Below are 19277 nucleotides of genomic sequence, written 5' to 3'. Positions count from 1 at the left end.
GAGGTTATGAAGTCTGAGGGAAGATTGAGCCCTTTTTATTTTGCAACACAAACAGATGAATGCTTTTTTATGAAGTGTGCAAGAGATTCCAAAGAATAAAGCGTGTCAAAAATGTTCATTCTTTTATTTAAAAACTATAAACAGTCACCAAAGTAAATGAAGCCAATCTATATCAGACTGTTAGATATATGTATCATCACACACCCTACAGACACTGCAAAAATGGTGAGTGGGGGTCATGTCCCCGCTGGGATGCTAACACAACAGGCAATAATAAATGTTACACAACACAGCAAAAGAGGCCTGGGGAAAACGGAAAAAACAGGAGAAAAAACACTATATGAAGATAGAAAACGATCTGGAGGAAAATATCATACCTGCACGGAAAGCAAAGAACACAGGAGAAAACCTGTATAAAACTCCATGTATTTAAACCAATTTACAAATACAAAAGGACTTGAGCACGGGCGGGCAGCTCGCACACTGGCGTTACAGTGAATACAGGTTGAGGGGGAATACCTTCAATATTCATCTCTTCTACAAAATGACATACGATATATTATTTCATACTCTTTCAGCCAGCAAAATGAGTTCTACAAGTTACATAGTACAAAAAGAAAGAGGGGCCAAGGAGGGGAATATCACAGTTCCACAAAGAAAAACCTTGTAGGCCTCTGCCAGCCCTACCAAAACTTTACAGCATCAGTACCTTCGCAGAATATTTACAGGGTTAAGTACATTCATCCACTGCTGAGTATAGAATCACATCTCATACGAGGGGTTAAAATAACAGAGGCTGAATCTACTAAATTAATGCTGCGGATACCAACGGGCTGCAGCGGCATGAAGGAGGAGGAGACTCATTTAACTTTATATCTATTCACAAATCTGGGCCGGGCGTGACGAGGCGGTTCGAAGAGTGAAATGGGCGCTGGTTTCTGAGTGGCTGGTGGAAGACCCGTGGCAGTTTGTAAGGGGGAGGGAGGGGGATCGGTGGAATGGAGAGACAGAGGTGGGGTTTCAGAGGGCCAAGAGACGTCGCCTCGACGTTGCTGACGGCCTGTGTGGCAGCAGAAAGGGAACATTTACGTTTCCTTTTGAAGGTTTTTGGGTTGAGCTGAGCTGAGCTCAGGCCTGCAGAGAGCGCGTCAGTTCGTAAAGGCATTTAGCGAGCGTGGTGGAGACCTCCATACTGCTCAGAGCCAGCACAGAGAGATGATTTTCGTGTCGCCTCACCAACCTGAACACAAAAACATGACAAACATTTAACAGGGGTCAGACATCACCTGAGTGGTAAATTAAACCTGTTAAATGGCAAAATCTCTCACAAAATGTAATGGAATGTGACAGACATTTTCATTTAAATATCAATACCTTTTATTAAACTTTATGAAGATTTTTTCTTTTAAGTGGATAAGTCTATATATAGATAGGTTCAATGCTTCAATAGAATAATGCCTTCAGGTGCTTTGAGCTGTTGAATTTTTTTATCTTTACAATGACCTGGACGTGTTTTTGACAGTTTTCGTGAGACGTCTAACAGTGCAGACAGTAGAAATTTACAACACAGCAATAAAAAGGATCACTTACTTCCGTCCACAATCAGAGAACTTTGCGATGTTCTTTAACGTTAAGGCAGCAGTTAATCTGATGTGTTTGGTCATTGGTCCCTCCTTATCATCCTGAGCCGAGAAAATTAATAAAAGTTTTAACGTTACCAGACATTTCAAACATATGTTTTGTTAATTCAAGAGTAATTTCCATGAGTTTTCTTTCAAGTGGATCAGAATTGCTTTATCCACACATGAATTATTCAGACAAACATAAAACAATAAGAAAAATAAATGTTAAAATTGTTATTATATACTCACTGTGAAGTCCCTGGACAAGAGATTTCGCGAGCCCCTGCTGACCGCTGCTGGAGGAGACCTGAGCAACACAAACATCATCAATACAAACATTTCCAAAAACAACAAACAAAACCGAAAAGATATTCTACACACTTGGAAGTGTTGGTGTTGCTGCCTTGTGTTTGCTCCTCCAGTTTGAGTCCAGCTAAGAGCGCATCCCTCGAACAATGCTTATCCTGCACAACGCACACATCATCGATTAATAAGACACAGTTAACCAGCTCTCAGGGCTCATGGCATTAATACAGAGAAGGGCCGTGCCTGCAGGTGTGTAATGAAGGATAGTCTTTGACGAGGAAACGGGCCACATCCCTCCCAGAGGCACTGGCCTGGGTGTCAAACCATCTGAAATTCAAAAGAAACAGTGTTACGGTTAACATGCACCAGTGCGACAGCTCGATCACAACCAGCGGGAGTTCTTACCGTCTGCATGCCTGCCACAAACATTTAAAGTTCTGTCCAGGTTTACGTGCTTGATCTTGAGAGGGGGCGGGAGCTTGTGAACTCTGATTGGTTCCCTGGGGGGGCCTGCTCCGCTGGGGGAGGAGTCTGCTCTGCTACAGGCTGCTGTAGAGACATATGGAATAATGTAATTTATTCGATCACAGATCAACTGAAATTGATTTACATTTGTACACTTTCTGTAGCAGTTACTTGTGCACTTAATTTGTGCATTTTCATTGCAAATGCAAAACAGAGGAGTTAATATAAAAATCTAAGGTATTTTAATGTATTTAATGTATACCTTAAAAAGCAGACACTTTAAAACACGTTACCTGAGTGTTGTTTTCAGGAAGCGGAGAGGGCACACTTGTTCTCTGCTGCACTGCATTCTCTATTGCTACTTTTGCTACTGTGCTTGGATCTGCGCCTGCTGGCACGGCCACCGTGGTGCCGATGTTGCCAGCATTGTTTGGGTCACTGATGGTCACTATCCGTACTCCCACTTTTGTTGCTTATGGCTCCTTGTAGTTTGTTTTTAATGTAAGTGGAAGATTTAAAATTGAAATGAAGGCAGAAATGCATATTTTTTTAATAATTAACATGTATACACTTTTATGTCTAGACAAATTGGTATGAAGTATTTGCAGTGCTGTTAAAATACTTATAATAATTTAGTTGATTTCTTTATCGTTTTATCCGGCATGACCAAGCGTGTCTCTAAAGCCAATGTACTGTAGGTTTATGGCTTTGAAAATGTATGCATTTAGTAAGTGCTTACATTTAATAAATTAGCAGACGCGACGGTTTCAAAGTGACAACACCAGTAGCTTGGATAAACTTTTCTCTCCAATATTTAGACAGCGATACCAAGTTCAACTGCTAGATGTCAATGTACCATATGGTGTCTTTAAATGCGATAAAACTACAGGACTTCAAGAAATTGTTTATTTAATACAATGCGTAGTAGGCGTATGCGTAATAGGAGTATGAGTATGCGTAGTAGGCGATTTGAACGCGTATTTTCAAATGCCGAGTGCGAGAATTCAGCCACTGAACTGACATGGACTTGCTGACCGTTTCGATGGATAAGGATGTTTGTTTTACCTGATTTAAAAAAGCAAAAAGGATTTGAATTTCAATTGAAAGAAGTGTTTAGCTGAGCTCACCTTAAAAATGGCTGGATTTGAACCAAGACTTTCAACCCGCATACGCATTTATCCATGTGTAGTTTATGTGCATCAATAATTTTGCATCAAATCAAAAGGAAATGCAACTTAAATTTGCAGAGGCTTAGAATGAAAATACAAATGAATAAAACAATCCATAATATCAGGATTCTGTAAATATGAACATTTATTAAAATGTACAATTAAAATGTTTTTGTTCAACCTCATTGCAAAGGTTTCGAGTCGCATAGAAGACTGAGAGCGTATGAATCACGTTAAGATGTTTAAAAATGGCACACAAAACATGTGAGAAATTATTGTTTTGCATTTAAAAATGCAAACTGGCACAAAGACAGATACACAGAGATTATTTCTGATAACTTTAGTGTTATATCCGGGAATTCTGAAAGAGCAGCTTGCACACATTGTGTAAACATAACCGTGACATTGCGATCATATCCCCATCATCAAGTCTTTTTTATCATTTTTCGGTTCATACAAAAATATAAACCGAGTCTCTGAGCAAATGTACATATTAGAAACGGAACGAAATATGCATTTTCATTAAGAAAATAATAGTGCTTAACTAGGATCTGAATAAGAAAAGGTAAAGTACAGGAGAAAAGTATGAAAATAGTGTTCTCGTCAAATAATCGACATCGATTTCCCTTTAGCGAATGTTACAAAAAAGACCCGAAAATATTCAACTCTACAAATCAAGAAGACTTGATGTAAAATTGCACGTGAATCCAGGAAAGGAAAACTTTTTATCAGTCTTCCCACTCATCTTCATCTTCAACTTTTGGAGCTGATCCGAGCCCTCTGTTGGGTGGTGACGGTGGACCTCCTTTTGGAGTTGGAGGTGCTGTAGAGAGAGAACAGGACATGAGTTATCGAGCAGCTCATTAGGCAAAAGTCAATAAAAATACACACAACTTCTCAGACTTACCCTGACGTCGAAGTTCATCTTTTACAGCCTCTACTCCTCCTTTCTCCTCGATGAAGTCATAGATGACTTTCGACGTCTCTCTGTCTTTCAGCTGATCTTCTGAGATGCCGCACATGTCGAAGAGTTTCTTCAGGTCCGGGTCCATGTTATTCAGCTGAGAAAGGTCAAATGGACAAAACCATCGTATGATGAAGCTGTTACGCTTTTTGTTTGTTAAAATTTGAAAAGTGTTCAAAAGTTTCTAAAGAAATGTTAATGGGTTTTATAATTTTTATTCTCAAAGCAACTTTTATGCATTTAGGCACTTTCAAATGCATCATGCTGCATTTTCAATTTATGTAAGTAGTAGGGGGGAAACACAACACAGGGTTTACATTTTTCAACAACATTCTAAGTTTCATTAAAGCTTTTATATCAAAATGAATTACTTATTTAATACAAAATAAAATGAAATAAGTTTTTTGTACTGCAATTTATTGTTCCATCATTTGAATACACACATAGCATGTATGTAATGTATTATCCATTGAATATATTTAAGCAATATTTAAGACTTAAATGACAAAATCAGAACACTGATCCAAAGAACACCCTCAAATCCCATTGTGTACGAGATGACTATCGCTCTTCAGGATGGGATCCTACAATGACCTCTGGACCCGGGAATCGAAAATATGAAAATACTCACATCAAAGCCTGTGTTGGGATCCCAGCCTACATGTCCAACGTGTCTGAAACACAAATCAAGAGACACGCTTTATAGAGATGCATAAAACATTAGCCACCATCAGAAACTGTATAAACAAATTAAGACAAACTAGAGATTAAAAGAAAATCTGGACACTAATCAAGAATAAATTTGACAGTAAGCCATCGTCTCTTTAGGTTTACAACAAATCAACCAGAATCCTGAAATCAATCTCTGGATTATCACTCATGTTTAATGATATATTACATGAGATTGTCCATCCGATTACATTTCACGATCACAACAATCTACACAAACCTCCATGAATCCAAAAAAACATTTAGTGGAAGGAAATCATAAATAAACTGTGATAAAATAGTACTGTGATAAAAGTGCAGACATTTTGAAAACTCACCGAAAATTGCTCGGGGTGCCAATTTCGGACTTAGATATTTTCTTGTTTTTACCCTTGTCTTTCTTCTTGAAGTTGCTGTGGAGGTTGTTCATCTGAGAGTTACTGTGATAACGTGTGTTGATCTCTGGGTTTTTTATGTCCACCGTCGCCATTGGCAAAACAAGTCCTGAGGGTCCTGATGGTCCTGAAGGTCCTAAAGATTCAGAAAAGGATTTTGAAACATCACGATGGCATTATGAATATTTTGATTTTGCACAATTTTTCCTTTTAAAAACAATTCCAACCATTTTGGACAGTCAAGTAAAAACCTACCGACTTCATACTCAATAACTAAACCAAAAAAGACTTTCCCAGCGATCTTTCGAGCCCTAAAAAAATCCTCTTCTAAAGTTAATGACATCACCACCTACCTTTAGTCTCACTCTCTCTGTACACAGGTGAGGGTGAAACAGACCGGCTAACCTCTACACTCACATCCATGAGGATCTGACCCATAACTACGCTGTGCCGCAGGTTAACCGCAGCGTCTGAGAACGGAGCATAAAGTTTGTCCTGTGGGAGTACGAGGCAGTGCAGGGGCGCTAGGCAACCTCCCACATCCGAACCCCCGTCAAGGAGCTCATCGGATGGGGCAGAGAGAAAGGTGGTGCAGAACATCATCTCTGAACTCTACGATCCACCACCCCAAACGCTATCAAAGGCTGGAAACGCACATGCTGATATGCACAATGCAGGTGTGTCTCCCTCTTTGAAGACTGCTGCTTGACAGCTAAACCCCGCCCCTTTTAATCCCTGCAAATGACACAGCACCGCTGGATTTTACATAACTGTTAAAGCCAGCAATAATCTAATGTAAATCTCCGGGGGCACACAGCGCACAACAAGGGTCGGTGATGAGGACACGGTACATTTCACCCAGAATGAGAATCTTATTATGATTTCTGCAGCATTACAGTGATGAGAAACAGGGGCACATAAAACTGTAAAATGGCTTTAATGATTCTTGCGGATTATTTTGGGGTACATTATGACTCTCACGTGTTCTGTACGAGAGATTCATCAATGCGTCTTAAAGGGACAGTTCACCAAAAAATATAAATTATGTCATCTTTCATTTCCCATCATGTGGTTTAAAAAACGTGACTTTATGAAGAAGATATTCTGATAAATGTGTTTTTTTGTTCATAAAACAGAAATCAATGGGGTCCAATCTTAGCAAACTACCAAACATTAGAAGTTATCGAAATATAGCAAATGTGTATGTTTGAAATAACTTTACGATTAATTTTTTTCAATACTACACAATGTTTGGACAAAATACAACTAACAGAAGATTTTAAATCGAATCAAAAATATATTTATGTTTTAATTATATATGTGAGATTTAAATAAATAAGTAAAACTCAGGTTTAGTCATTTAGCAGACGCTTTAATCCTGTCTCAGGTTGATGCAAATAGCATAGAGACTGTGTCTGATGTGTGGAAGATGATCAAGAATCAGAAATAATGTGAAATATGTATTTTGGTTATATTATTTTGTAGCTTTTAAATACATATTTTGTTGCACCACCGTATATCGCATTTTTCTTTAATTCCGTTCAGTCGTATTGGTTATACAGGTACACATTTTTCAAATATATTTGATCCAATTTAAATTGTACAGTATTGTATTAAAAGGACACAAGACTGACAAAATCTGTCATTTTAATCGTTCTTTTTTGTTAAGTCTTGACAGAATTCAACATACCATTAGAGGGCTCGCGTCTCTTCTCTGAAAGACAAAATTAAGAAAACCATTATTACTACACTGACCACCGGATGCTTTACATGTTTAGTAGTGAAAGAGAGACACGCTGAGATTTGAGGTGAGTCTGTGTTATACAGAAAATCAGAGAGACTGCGTCTGATGTTAGTTTGTCGGCGGAGCACAGAGAAGTGAATGACGGAGAACACAGTCCTATCATTGTCCCTGCAGAAGCTGGTGAGTCAGTACACATAGACGGCGGCGGAGGAGGAGGACGTGTTTAAAAGAGTAAAGCTAATCAGAACCAGACCTACACGAGCGGACCCCCGAGGGTCCAACAGACATCAAAGAGAAGATTACAGTAACAGACGGAGATGTACAACAGCAGCCTCTTAAGAAGAAAAGATCAAGAGAAAAGGATAGATATTCACAGAGAGAAATGAGAGGAGAATACAGTACATGCCAGTTGTCAGGTTTGAGAACACACACAGGTTTAGTTACCGGTTTTTCTCAGTCTTTTGCCAAGAGGATCGTTGGCCGCTGCTTTGAAGACCTTGGCGTCCTCTTCACTGGCAAAATTGAGTCCGATCTGACACGTCTGAAGTACAAAGTAAAGATTCTTTACATTCACTTGTGTTACTCAAATCAACTGGATTAAGAGTCTTGCTAACAGAAAGCACATTAAGTGTGTCTTAAACTTAATAAAAGAAAAGAAATGAGGTGAATTGTATGAAGATTTTTTATCTATAGAGAAAAATGTTTGTTTATTATCTTTAAAGAATGTTTGCTTTACATTGTTTGATAAACAAATAGACTAAACAGCTTTCAGTTTAGATGAATTCTGGCCTACTCACCTGAAAAGAAAATGTCATAAAACTTTTATTTAAATAATATGTTTAACATACTCCTTTAATGTAAATAAGACACATGTATCGGGCACAATAAGATCAGGAATATGCAGCAAACAAACAGACTATTTTGATTTCATGTTAAGTTTAGGAAGCTGAATCTGTGATCAGATTGACGATCTGCTGAGGTGAGAACAAAGTATATACTTTTCAGTAAATTCAGATTGATATATCTAATATCTTTTGCCCTTACAGGTGAAATCTTGCCTCGTCTTGTTCACAAGTGACCTTGATCTACTTTTGTTTACTTCAAGTTTCTCATATTTCCTATCAAGCCTGCTCCTCTCTGACTCCTTTGACTTTCCCACTTTTCCTGATTCATCACAGACAGGTCAAAGATGTGTGCACATAAATGCTTCCTTAACGTCTGTTTCTATTGGCCGCTATATGTTCATTCTGCCATATTAAAGCAGTCAAAGTCAGTTCACCAGAAACAACCAAGGGAGGACTAGTTCTAACACTCCCAGGTTCTCGGGCTGAAGGAGAACCGCATTCTGATCCCTGAGATCCACCACAGATTTCTCTTATATTCTCACCGCTCCTCCAGTCTCATATCTCTAACTAACAACACAACAGAAAACAGAGTCATAACAAGATCTATGTTTCACTTTACATCCGGATTATAAACAGGAGGTCCTGAGCTGTGGATAGGTGGTGGTGGCGGTGGACCTCCTTTTGGAGTTGGAGGTGCTGTAGAGAGAGAACAGGACATGAGTTATCGAGCAGCTCATTAGGCAAAAGTCAATAAAAATACACACAACTTCTCAGACTTACCCTGACGTCGAAGTTCATCTTTTGCAGCCTCTACTCCTCCTTTCTCCTCGATGAAGTCATAGATGACTTTCGACGTCTCTTTGTCTTTCAGCTGATCTTCTGAGATGCCGCACATGTCGAAGAGTTTCTTCAGGTCCGGGTCCATGTTATTCAGCTGAGAAAGGTCAAATGGACAAAACCATCGTATGAAGCTGTTACGCTTTTTGTTTGTTAAAATTTGAAAAGTGTTCAAAAGTTTCTAAAGAAATGTTAATGGGTTTTATAATTTTTATTCTCAAAGCAACTTTTATGCATTTAGGCACTTTCAAATGCATCATGCTGCATTTTCAATATATGTAAGTATTAGGGGGAAACACAACACAGGGTTTACATTTTTCAACAACATTCTAAGCTTCATTAAAGCTTTTATATCAAAATGAATTACTTATTTAATACAAAATAAAATGAAATAAGTTTTTTGTATTACAATATATTGTGCCATGATTTGAATACACACATAACATGTATGTAATGTATTATCCATTGAATATACTTAAGCAATATTTAAGACTTAAATGACAAAAACAGAACACTGATCCAAAGAACACCCTCAAATCCCATTGTGTACGAGATGACTATCGCTCTTCAGGATGGGATCCTACAATGACCTCTGGACCCGGGAAACGAAAATATGAAAATACTCACATCAAAGCCTATGTTGGGATCCCAGCCTACATGTCCAACGTGTCTGAAACACAAATCAAGAGACACGCTTTATAGAGATGCATAAAACATTAGCCACCATCAGAAACTGTTTAAACGAATTAAGATAAACTAGAGATTAAAAGAAAATCTGGACACTAATCAAGAATAAATTTGACAGTAAGCCATCGTCTCTTTTGGTTTACAACAAATCAACCAGAATCCTGAAATCAATCTCTGGATTATGTTTAATGATATATTACATGAGATTGTCCATCCGATTACACTTCACAACCACAACAATCTACACAAACCTCCATGAATCCAAAATAACATTAAGTGGAAGGAAATCATAAATAAACTGTGATAAAATAGTACTGTGATAAAAGTGCAGACATTTTGAAAACTCACCGAAAATTGCTCGGGGTGCCAATTTCAGCCTTAGATATTTTCTTGTTTTTGCCCTTGTCTTTCTTCTTGAAGTTGCTGTGGAGGTTGATGTTGTTCATCTGAGAGTTACTGTGATAACGTGTGTTGATCTCTGGGTTTTTTATGTCCACCGTCGCCATTGGCAAAACAAGTCCTGAGGGTCCTGATGGTCCTGAAGGTCCTAAAGATTCAGAAAAGGATTTTGAAACATCACGATGGCATTATGAATATTTTGATTTTGCACAATTTTTCCTTTTAAAAACAAATCCAACCGTTTTGGGACAGTCAAGAAGAAATCTACCGACTTCATCCTCAAAAACTAAACCAAAAAAGACTTTCCCAGCGATCTTTTGAGCCCTAAAAAAATCCTCTTCTAAAGTTAATGACATCACCACCTACCTTTAGTCTCACTCTCTCTGTACACAGGTGAGGGTGAAACAGACCGGCTAACCTCTACACTCACATCCATGAGGATCTGACCCATCACCACACTGTGCCGCAGGTTAACCGCAGCGTCTGAGAACGGAGCATAAAGTTTGTCCTGTGGGAGTACGAGGCAGTGCAGGGGAACACATCCGAACCCCCGTCAAGGAGCTCATCGGATGGGGCAGAGAGAAAGGTGGTGCAGAACATCATCTCTGAACTCTACGATCCACCACCCCAAACGCTATCAAAGGTTGGAAACACACATGCTGATATGCACAATGCAGGTGTGTCTCCCTCTTTGAAGACTGCTGCTTGACAGCTAAACCCCGCCTCTTTTAATCCCAGCAAATGACACAGCACCGCTGGATTTTACATAACTGTTAAAGCCAGCAATAATCTGCTGTAAATCTCCGGGGGCACACAGCGCACAATAAGGGTCGGTGATGAGGACACGGTACATTTCACCAAAAATGAGAATCTTATTATGATTTCTGCAGCATTACAGTGATGAGAAACAGGGGCACATAAAACTGTAAAATGGCTTTAATGATTCTTGCGGATTATTTTGGGGTACATTATTATTCTCACGTGTTCTGTACGAGAGATTCATCAATGCGTCTTAAAGGGACAGTTCACCAAAAAATATAAATTATGTCATCTTTCATTTCCCATCATGTGGTTTAAAACAAGTGACTTTATGAAGAAGATATTCTGATAAATGTGGTTTTGTGTTCATACAACGGAAATCAATGGGGTCCAATGATGTTTGGTAGGACAAACTACCAAAGATTAGAAGTAATCGAAATATAGCAAATGTGTATGTTTGCAATAACTGAATCATTAAAAAAATTCTAAAAGTTATGCATAAACCACTTTGGATGACATAAACCATGCTGAGCCAACGCTGGTCCAGAAGAACTTCCCGATTCAGTTTTTAATACTACACAATGTTTGGACAAAATACAACTAACAGAAGATTTTAAACCGAATCAAAAATATGTTTATGCTTTAATTTTGTATGTGAGATTTAAATAAATAAGTAAAACTGTAATCGCCAGTGCTTCTGGACCACATTTAGTCATCTAGCAGACGCTTTAATCCAGTTTCAGGTTGATGGAAATAGCATAGGGCATTGAGTTATCGAGCAGTGAATTAGGCAAAAGTCAATAAAAATACACACAACTTCTCAGACTTACCCTGACGTTGAAGTTCATCTTTTACAGCCTCTACTCCTCCTTTCTCCTCGATGAAGTCATAGATGACTTTCGACGTCTCTTTGTCTTTCAGCTGATCTTCTGAGATGCCGCACATGTCAAAGAGTTTCTTCAGGTCTGGGTCCAAGTTATTCAGCTGAGAAAGGTCAAATGGACAAAACCATCGTATGATGAAGCTGTAAAGCTTTTAATTTGTTAATGTTTCAAAAGTGTTCAAAAGTTTCTAAAGAAATGTTAATTGGTTTTATAATTTTTACTCTCTAAGCAACTTTTATGCATTTATACACTTTTAAATGCATCATGCTGCATCTTCAATATATGTAAGTATTAGGGGGGAAACAAAGCACATTTTTTCAACAAAATTCTAAGTTTCATTAAAGCTTTTATATCAAAATAATTTACTTGATACAAAAATAAAATAAAAAAGGAAAACTGTTTTTTGGTATTGCAATATATTGTGCCATGATTTTAATACACCCATTGCATGTATGAATGTTACTTTCTTCATCTAATGATGAGATTCTGGTATTGCACTGAAAATTCTGTTAAATTCAGATTGATATATCTAATATCTTTTGCAATTTTTGAATTGCAAATTTTGCCTCGTCTTGATATTGATCTACTTTTGTTTACTTCAAGTTTCTCATATTTCCTAAAAGAAATCAAGCCCGGTCCTCTCTGACTCCTTTGACCTGTCTGTGATGAATCCAGAAAAGTGGGAAAGTCATAGATGTGTGCACATAAATGAGGAATGAGGAACAGCGATGACCTACTTGACAAGCCAATGGCAGTTTAAGAACCAACAAGCGAATGATCAGAGGCAGAGCAAACCTGGATAAAACATTACCTCAAATACTAATATAAGATTCAAAACAAGAAACAAAAACTCCTGGAGCGAAATCATAATTCCAATGATGCTAAAACATACAGAAAAAGAAAAAAGAAAAACTGCGTCTGACTCTAAAACATGTTTGCAGCTACAATACAACATGTATAAAGTGAAACTTACGGTTTGTCAACAAAAGTGATAAAACATCAGCCTCATCAATGATTACTGTACATACATCTTAAATATTTACCTTCTACCTCCTCTGCTAAACAAGCCTATTATTACAAATAGTTTTCATATGACACATAGTTTGAATGTCTGTATGGCGGATGTGTCTGACAGTACCAGGGAAATGTTTATGTAATTATGTAAAGGTGAAACAATGAGGCAGAAGAAGAGTTTAATGAGTTATAAACACAGGTCACGGAACAGTGATTGGAATGATAAGTGTCCATGACAAGGCACAACTTTATTTCCTTATGAAGACTTTTAAAAGCACCATGACCTCCTGTAATTTATTTACATGTTGCTGAAATAAATCAAACTCCTTTTTCTTCTCTCTCTGATATATTATTGACACAATGTATCACTCGGGTGTAAGCACAAAATATCACTGCACTGTAACTCTGGTTTTGTGAAATGTCACAATGTATCACACACCAGTATAAACACAAAGTGTAACACTGATACTATATTAACTGACACAATGTATCACTCCAGCGCAACACTTTGTGACAAAACATCAAAGTGTTACATTGTTTTGAAACAGTTACGCTACATTGTAACATCACAGAGCATGTATTACTGAAGTGAACATCACATACAGAAAGCTGGAAAAGAAATCAAGCAAATGTTTGTAAACTTACGGTGCATTTCTTGCCCATATGGTTGAAAAGCGCTTCGTTTTCTTGTTCTTCGCTCATTTTTGACAATCCGATGGTGTAAAGTGATGATCAGGAAGTGTTAAACAGAAAATATGGTCATTGATCTCCCATCACCGCAGTCTGAATCCAGAGTCTCTGGAATAGATCGAGAACGCGTAATAATCCCGGATCCGTGAAATAAAACGCGATCCTTAATGTCCCGGTGAATCCGCAGTAATCCTGAGACTCTAAACTTTCATCTGAACTCGGTTTCGATATAACATGGCAGTGCCAGCGTTGCGCATCGGGATAAGCGTCGTATTTGCTTATTCTACTACTGTGAGGACTTCGCTCCTGGATATACATGACGCATCGCGACGCTGTCAACTGAATGGCTGCGAGGCGCAGGTTTATTGTGAACGCAATACCTGAAATGTGACCTCTGCATTTAACCCATCCAGAGAGTAGTAAACACACTACACCCAGAGCAGTGGGCAGCTATCACTGCAGCTCCCAGGGAGCAAGTAGGAGTAAGGTGCCTTGCTCAAGAGCACCTCAGTCATTAACCGCCAGCCTTGAGAATCAAACGACACCGGCAACCTTTTTGTCACAAGTCCAACTCTCTAACCATTAGGCCACAACTTTCATGGTTAAAGCAATTGAATGTCTTTTCCCAAATGAGCATGAGAGTTCAATCAATTAGCCAAGGAGACTCTGACATGTTTAACAATGATTTTTTGGAAGAGGTATAGTTTTATAGTAAATTTGTTGAATAAACTTAAACTTTGAGGGATTTGATCCTGGACTTTTATGAAGTGAGCACTATAGCTCAACCACTAAGCCATTGAGAGACTGCAGTGCCACTTTTTGGGTGCAGGTAGAATTTCTTTGTTTCATTTGTTGAAGAAACATAAAACTTGAGAGATTTGAACCCAGACTTTTGGTGAAAGGAGCACAAGAATTAAACCACTTAACCATTGAGTCTCCACAACTTTTGGCGAATATTTTTTGAATGGAGGTAGGTTTTTTGTTTCATTTGTTGAATAAACGTAATAATTAGGGGACTTGAAACGGTAGTTTTGCAAGTGAATAAGTAGGGGACTTAAACCCATACTTTCCCAAATTCAAAACAAGAGTTTAACCACTAAACCATTGAGACTCAACAGCGTTTGGCAACATTTTTTGGGTTTCATTTGTTGAATTTAACTACTAGGCTATTGAGTCTTTAGATCGTTGTCAATAATTTCTTTGGTAGAGGTAGAGTTTCTAAGTTTCATTTGTTGAAGAACTAAAAATAATGAGGGATTTGAAACCGGACTTTTACAAAGTGAGCACAAGAGTTCTTCCAAATTCTGAGAACAATACCAAAATTACTACATCAAACACTTTTGGCACAGGGGTTGGACTTTTCAACTTAATTCAGATCAGTTTAATCACATTCGACAAAGAACCACCAAATCACACATCAGATGTGGTGTTTGCAGGGCACATAACAGCAAAGCAAATGTTTTGCATGTTTGTGCAGCAGGACATGTTGGGTAACTCAAAGCCACTTGTGGAGTCAGGGTGACCTGAATTCTCAAAGTGTCTGGGTACAGCTGGACCAACTAAATATATCCTCCAGGACCTATTCAAAACAAACTCAGTCTGTTTGAAGTCTGCGCTGCATGGATCACGATATTGTGTCTGATCCATTATTAAAACTTTCCCACCGATTTCTACTGACGACTAACCATCTGCTGAACACGAGTCTAAAGATCCATAGGGAGTTTTATTTTCATGTTCTCGTGATCTCTGAAACACAATGGAGTACTTTGAGCAGATGGATGAAGGTCAGCTTGTTGAGTATGCCATTCAAATGAGTCTTCAAGATTCACGCAGGTACACACAGACATCTTCTGACAATAACATTTATCATCATTGAAAAGCTATGTTTACACCTGAATGTGTTTTAATTCTCTCGTGCAGCACTTTCGAAACAGCCAGTGATGAAAATCTGAAGATTTTATCAGCAATAGATGAAGGTTCATATTTAGAACCCTTTATCTAAACAGCTGTTCTCTGGTTCTGAAAGTTGTCCAATCATCTGATATTTCTCCACTGATCTGTTGTCATGCAGGTGATGTGTATGAACTGAGAAAAATGCTCAAAAACAGCGACGCCTTCAAGGAAAGAGACGGCAGAGATTGGCTCCCTTTGCACAGAGCATCTGTCCAGCCGGATGCTGAGGTGCTGGATTTCGTCCTCATGGGTGAGCGGGTCCACAACACCCCTGTGTTCAAATTCAAATCTCAAACTTTGGTAAACATGACAATTAATGCACTAGAATATGCATGTTTTTTTTTTTGGACAGCATCCTACGAGCTCACCATGGAGGAGACGACGGGCAGCGGAGAGACCGCTCTGACTTTGGCTTGTCAAGCAGGACACGTGGAGAATGTGAAGGTTTTACTCCAACACGGAGCGTCCCCGCACAACACCAACAGCAGGGACGAGACTCCACTTCTGCTGGGTAAAACAGCAAAAATATCACAAAATCACATCCGCATGTCTTGAATTTGGTGATGTAAGCCATTGAGGAGACACATACTTTTATTAAAACACACATTCAGGTATAGTTCACACAATGAAAATGATTCCATCATTTATTCCCTTTCATGTGATTGTAAACCTCTCTTCTTTCTCCTGTGGAACACAAAAGCAGATATTTTGAGGAATGTCTCTACGGTTTTGTCTTCAATTTTTGGTCACCAACGTTCTTCAAAATATCTTCTTTTGTGTTCTGCTGACAGGTTTGGTCTAGTTTTGCATTAAGTCTCACATCAGTGCATGTAGCAACGGTCTCGATGTTTATTCTCAGCTGTGAGGAGAAGCTCTTACGAGATGGTTCACGCACTGATAAAGGGCGGAGCCTTGGTGGCGCAGGTGTGTTTGAAGAAATGGACGGCCACCCATGAGGCAGCCAAGGTGGGCTGTGCCGACATTATGATGCTGCTGCTGAGGGACGGAGGAAAGATCATGGCTCCAGACGGGCACGGGGTCACACCGTTGGGCATCGCCGCTGAGTACGGCCAACCTGAAGTACTAGACATCCTTATTCAAAATGGTTAGTAATGAGTATGCACGGTACACTGTAAACCCAATAAAAAATGTACAAACAATTATTTTACTACATATGAACTATTTGATGGAAAACTAGCTTTTATCTGATTACAGTATATTGTATTGATTTTTTTCATTAACAGATTTTTTAACTGTTTTATATATTTTTTGATTTTGTAAAGCTCTTTGGATGCCTCCATTATTTTTTTCTGGATTCTGTGTTTTCTGTGTAAACAATGTTCAACTGCGTATAGACTAGACAAACTTTATAAAATGGAAATATATATGCACATTCCTTTCATCATATTTTGCATCAAATGGTGTTTCATATTTACTTTAACATGGGCTCTAATATAACCTTGGATAGCAATACAGAACAGCAATTAGCAATTACCTTTTCTTCTTTACTAACAGTATAATGAATTGTTTCTCTTACTTTGTCCTCTAGGGGGCGATCCAACCGCACAAGCCACAAACGGAGACAGTGTTTTATATGATGCTGCTGGCTCGGGGAACCTGGACTGTATCCATCTGCTCTTACAGCACGGTGCTTGCCCCAACGTAGCAAGTCTTTGCTATCAATTGCCTATTCACCGTGCAGCCTACGAAGGGCACTACCTGTGAGAACACATCTCATCTTTCACATCCCCTACAGCTCTGCTTTTCCATAACGAAAACGTTGTCTCCTTTTAAATGAATAGGGCCTTAAGGACTCTCATTCCCATCACCACCAAGAGGGCCATCCGTCTTTCCGGAATGAGTCCGGTCCATTCTGCGGCAGACGGTGGACATGTCGACTGTCTAAAGCTGCTGATTGAGAGTGGCTTTGACATCAACTCTATCCTAAGCCCCCACATCTCAGAGAACTACGGCGACATGAGGAAGACGCCGCTGTACTTTGCCGTCTGCAATGGTGATGTCACCTGCAGCGAGATGCTTCTGAACTCAGGTGCCAAGACTGAGCTGGACCCGCTGTGCTGCCTCCTAGTGGCTGTCCGAGCTGGAAAATACGAGCTGGTGCGGCTGCTTCTGGCACACGGGGCAGATGTCAACTGCATCTTTAATGTCGTAAGCGACACAATGTTTCCCACGGCATTACAGTACTGCCTCAAGGATGAAATGATGCTGCGGATGCTCCTTAACAACGGTTACCATGCAGAAAGCTGTTTTGAATGTTCCCACGACAACCCTGTGAGGAGATACACGTGGGTGGAGGTTCACAGCCAGTCGTACAAAATCAGGAGCATTTCCAACAAAGTCACAGTAAGTTAAGGCACAACGTGTCACTTGTACACTGTAATACAGTTTAGTTACTCTCTGTTTTGTGCTTTTTAGTTTTGCGAGTTCATAAACGTGGCGTGGATGGCACACTTGACAGGGAGGGTTGTCCAAACTCTTCTGGATTACGTGAATCGCGTGCACGTCTGCAGCAACCTGCAGCGGAACATAGAGAAACAGGAGGAGTGGAGTGACATCTGTGACATTCTCAGTAAGACACAGTTACCAGTAACAGTAAACACAAAAAATGTAGCTGCTATGGGCAGATTTTAGTAAATTATTCATTTGAATACCTTTGTTTCTTTATGTTCATGTGATACCAGGAAACCCACGTCGGCTGAAGCATCTGGCCAGGTTGGTCATCAGGAGACAGATGATGCTGAGAAGGCTGAATGATCCAGAGTTCATGAGCACGGTTCCTTTTCCACCAGCACTGAAAAACTTCCTGCTTTACAAAGAATATGACATTTACGGACAAATGATAGAAAACTAAAATTTAGACAAAGGATGTGCCATTTTTTCTTCTTTACTTTTATATCTCTTTTAGTTTTAAATTGATTTAAATAGTTTTACTTACAGTATGTTTGTTTTTAAAAAATGAAATGTTAACAAATAAATCAATTCACTACACCGTGTTTACGTTGGTGCCATGCGAAATGACAAAAGACAATAGAATGCATTCTAACCCATTTAAACTCTACAATGAATGCGGCGCGGCACAATGCGATAATGCCATTAGAACAAGGCATGTGTCATGATGTGTCGCATGTGGTGTTGACACGGTGTAAGACTTAGGGTTTTCTGTGAGGCTTTTTACAAAACAAAGAATCTTAAAAATGTTATTGACATTTAATTGAACCATAATAATTCGCATTATTTTGCGAAGTTCTCCTCACATTGAGACTTGAAAATGTATGAATAGATGTCAGGAACGTGTCAAACTGAGCTCAGATTTGTCAAGTCTGCAATTAAAAGTCTATTTTATTGAAGATCTCTATATGAACTTTTCTCATCAAATTGACCCAAATCCAGATTATTTGATCTCTACAATCTACATTAAGTCTAATTTATTTCCTAAGCAATTTTAGGAGAAACATCTGAGCGTAAATTGACACATGAGGTATGAAAGAGCAACCTCTGAGCAATGCCCCTGTGGGATTTAGCAGAAGCGGGTGTTGCTAGAGACTCTTGTTATTAGAGCAACAAAATTCTTGTACTGTCAACGATGGGCGGCGTCTCCGGAGAGACAGCGGACATTGTGCTTCTGTCATAAACACAGATCAACACACAGCTTATTAAACCATGTCTTCCTTAAACCAAATCTGAACATTACACAAACACATCTGAGAGTTTGTGTTTTATAAAATCCACCGTAATAACATCTTTATTCAGATTTAGCGCTTTGACGTGCATGCTGATAAATGCATTAATGAGGCAAATTTTTATCCTGATGACAT

The 19277-nt window shown here is 38.9% G+C and overlaps 2 protein-coding genes and 2 long non-coding RNA genes across 4 annotated transcripts; 1 reads left to right on the top strand and 3 right to left on the bottom strand.

The window, feature by feature from the left end:
• Positions 1–105: 105 nt before the first annotated feature.
• Positions 106–2091, bottom strand: LOC130421090 (uncharacterized). The gene is made up of 4 exons (XR_008906758.1): positions 2004–2091; positions 1872–1929; positions 1591–1682; positions 106–1240 (listed from the first exon to the last, which is right to left on the bottom strand). It is a non-coding gene; the product is annotated as an uncharacterized LOC130421090 (long non-coding RNA).
• Positions 2092–2170: 79 nt separating this feature from the next.
• LOC130421091 (uncharacterized) lies at positions 2171–2836 on the bottom strand. The gene is made up of 3 exons (XR_008906759.1): positions 2687–2836; positions 2334–2477; positions 2171–2255 (listed from the first exon to the last, which is right to left on the bottom strand). It is a non-coding gene; the product is annotated as an uncharacterized LOC130421091 (long non-coding RNA).
• An 853-nt stretch (positions 2837–3689) lies between these two features.
• LOC130421492 (actin nucleation-promoting factor WASL-like) lies at positions 3690–13844 on the bottom strand. The gene is made up of 12 exons (XM_056749381.1): positions 13444–13844; positions 11731–11884; positions 10091–10289; positions 9683–9725; positions 8999–9152; positions 8838–8914; positions 7818–7914; positions 7320–7343; positions 5573–5765; positions 5158–5200; positions 4470–4623; positions 3690–4385 (listed from the first exon to the last, which is right to left on the bottom strand). Exons 1-12 carry the CDS (start codon positions 13498–13500, stop codon positions 4291–4293), a joined length of 1290 nt encoding a protein of 429 aa, XP_056605359.1. The 5' UTR covers positions 13501–13844; the 3' UTR covers positions 3690–4290.
• A 1211-nt stretch (positions 13845–15055) lies between these two features.
• asb15b (ankyrin repeat and SOCS box containing 15b) lies at positions 15056–18320 on the top strand. Its single transcript, XM_056748853.1, has 9 exons — positions 15056–15321; positions 15409–15464; positions 15560–15691; positions 15794–15952; positions 16301–16546; positions 16991–17162; positions 17244–17805; positions 17878–18031; positions 18144–18320. Exons 1-9 carry the CDS (start codon positions 15245–15247, stop codon positions 18311–18313), a joined length of 1728 nt encoding a protein of 575 aa, XP_056604831.1. The 5' UTR covers positions 15056–15244; the 3' UTR covers positions 18314–18320.
• The last annotated feature ends 957 nt before the right edge of the window (positions 18321–19277 follow it).

Source organism: Triplophysa dalaica, chromosome 5, assembly GCF_015846415.1.
Source record: "Triplophysa dalaica isolate WHDGS20190420 chromosome 5, ASM1584641v1, whole genome shotgun sequence".
NCBI classification, from domain to species: domain Eukaryota; kingdom Metazoa; phylum Chordata; class Actinopteri; order Cypriniformes; family Nemacheilidae; genus Triplophysa; species Triplophysa dalaica.
Note: the sequence above shows the minus strand (reverse complement) of the source record. Positions and strands in the feature narration are given on the sequence as shown.

Excerpts from the sequence above, each read along its gene's own strand:
- LOC130421492 (XM_056749381.1), bottom strand. The coding sequence starts at position 13,500 with ATGAGCGAAGAACAAGAAAACGAAGCGCTTTTCAACCATATGGGCAAG. Across the intron at positions 7,915-8,837 it reads CTCCTGTTTATAATCCGGAT|ACGTGTCAGATCGGACTCAA; the intron begins GTAAAGTGAAAC and ends TTTGTACTTCAG. Across the intron at positions 5,766-7,319 it reads GAGACGCGAGCCCTCTAATG|GACCTTCAGGACCATCAGGA; the intron begins GTATGTTGAATT and ends CTGAATCTTTAG.
- asb15b (XM_056748853.1), top strand. The coding sequence starts at position 15,245 with ATGGAGTACTTTGAGCAGATGGATGAAGGTCAGCTTGTTGAGTATGCC. Across the intron at positions 15,692-15,793 it reads GCTGGATTTCGTCCTCATGG|CATCCTACGAGCTCACCATG; the intron begins GTGAGCGGGTCC and ends TTTTTTGGACAG. Across the intron at positions 15,953-16,300 it reads CGAGACTCCACTTCTGCTGG|CTGTGAGGAGAAGCTCTTAC; the intron begins GTAAAACAGCAA and ends GTTTATTCTCAG.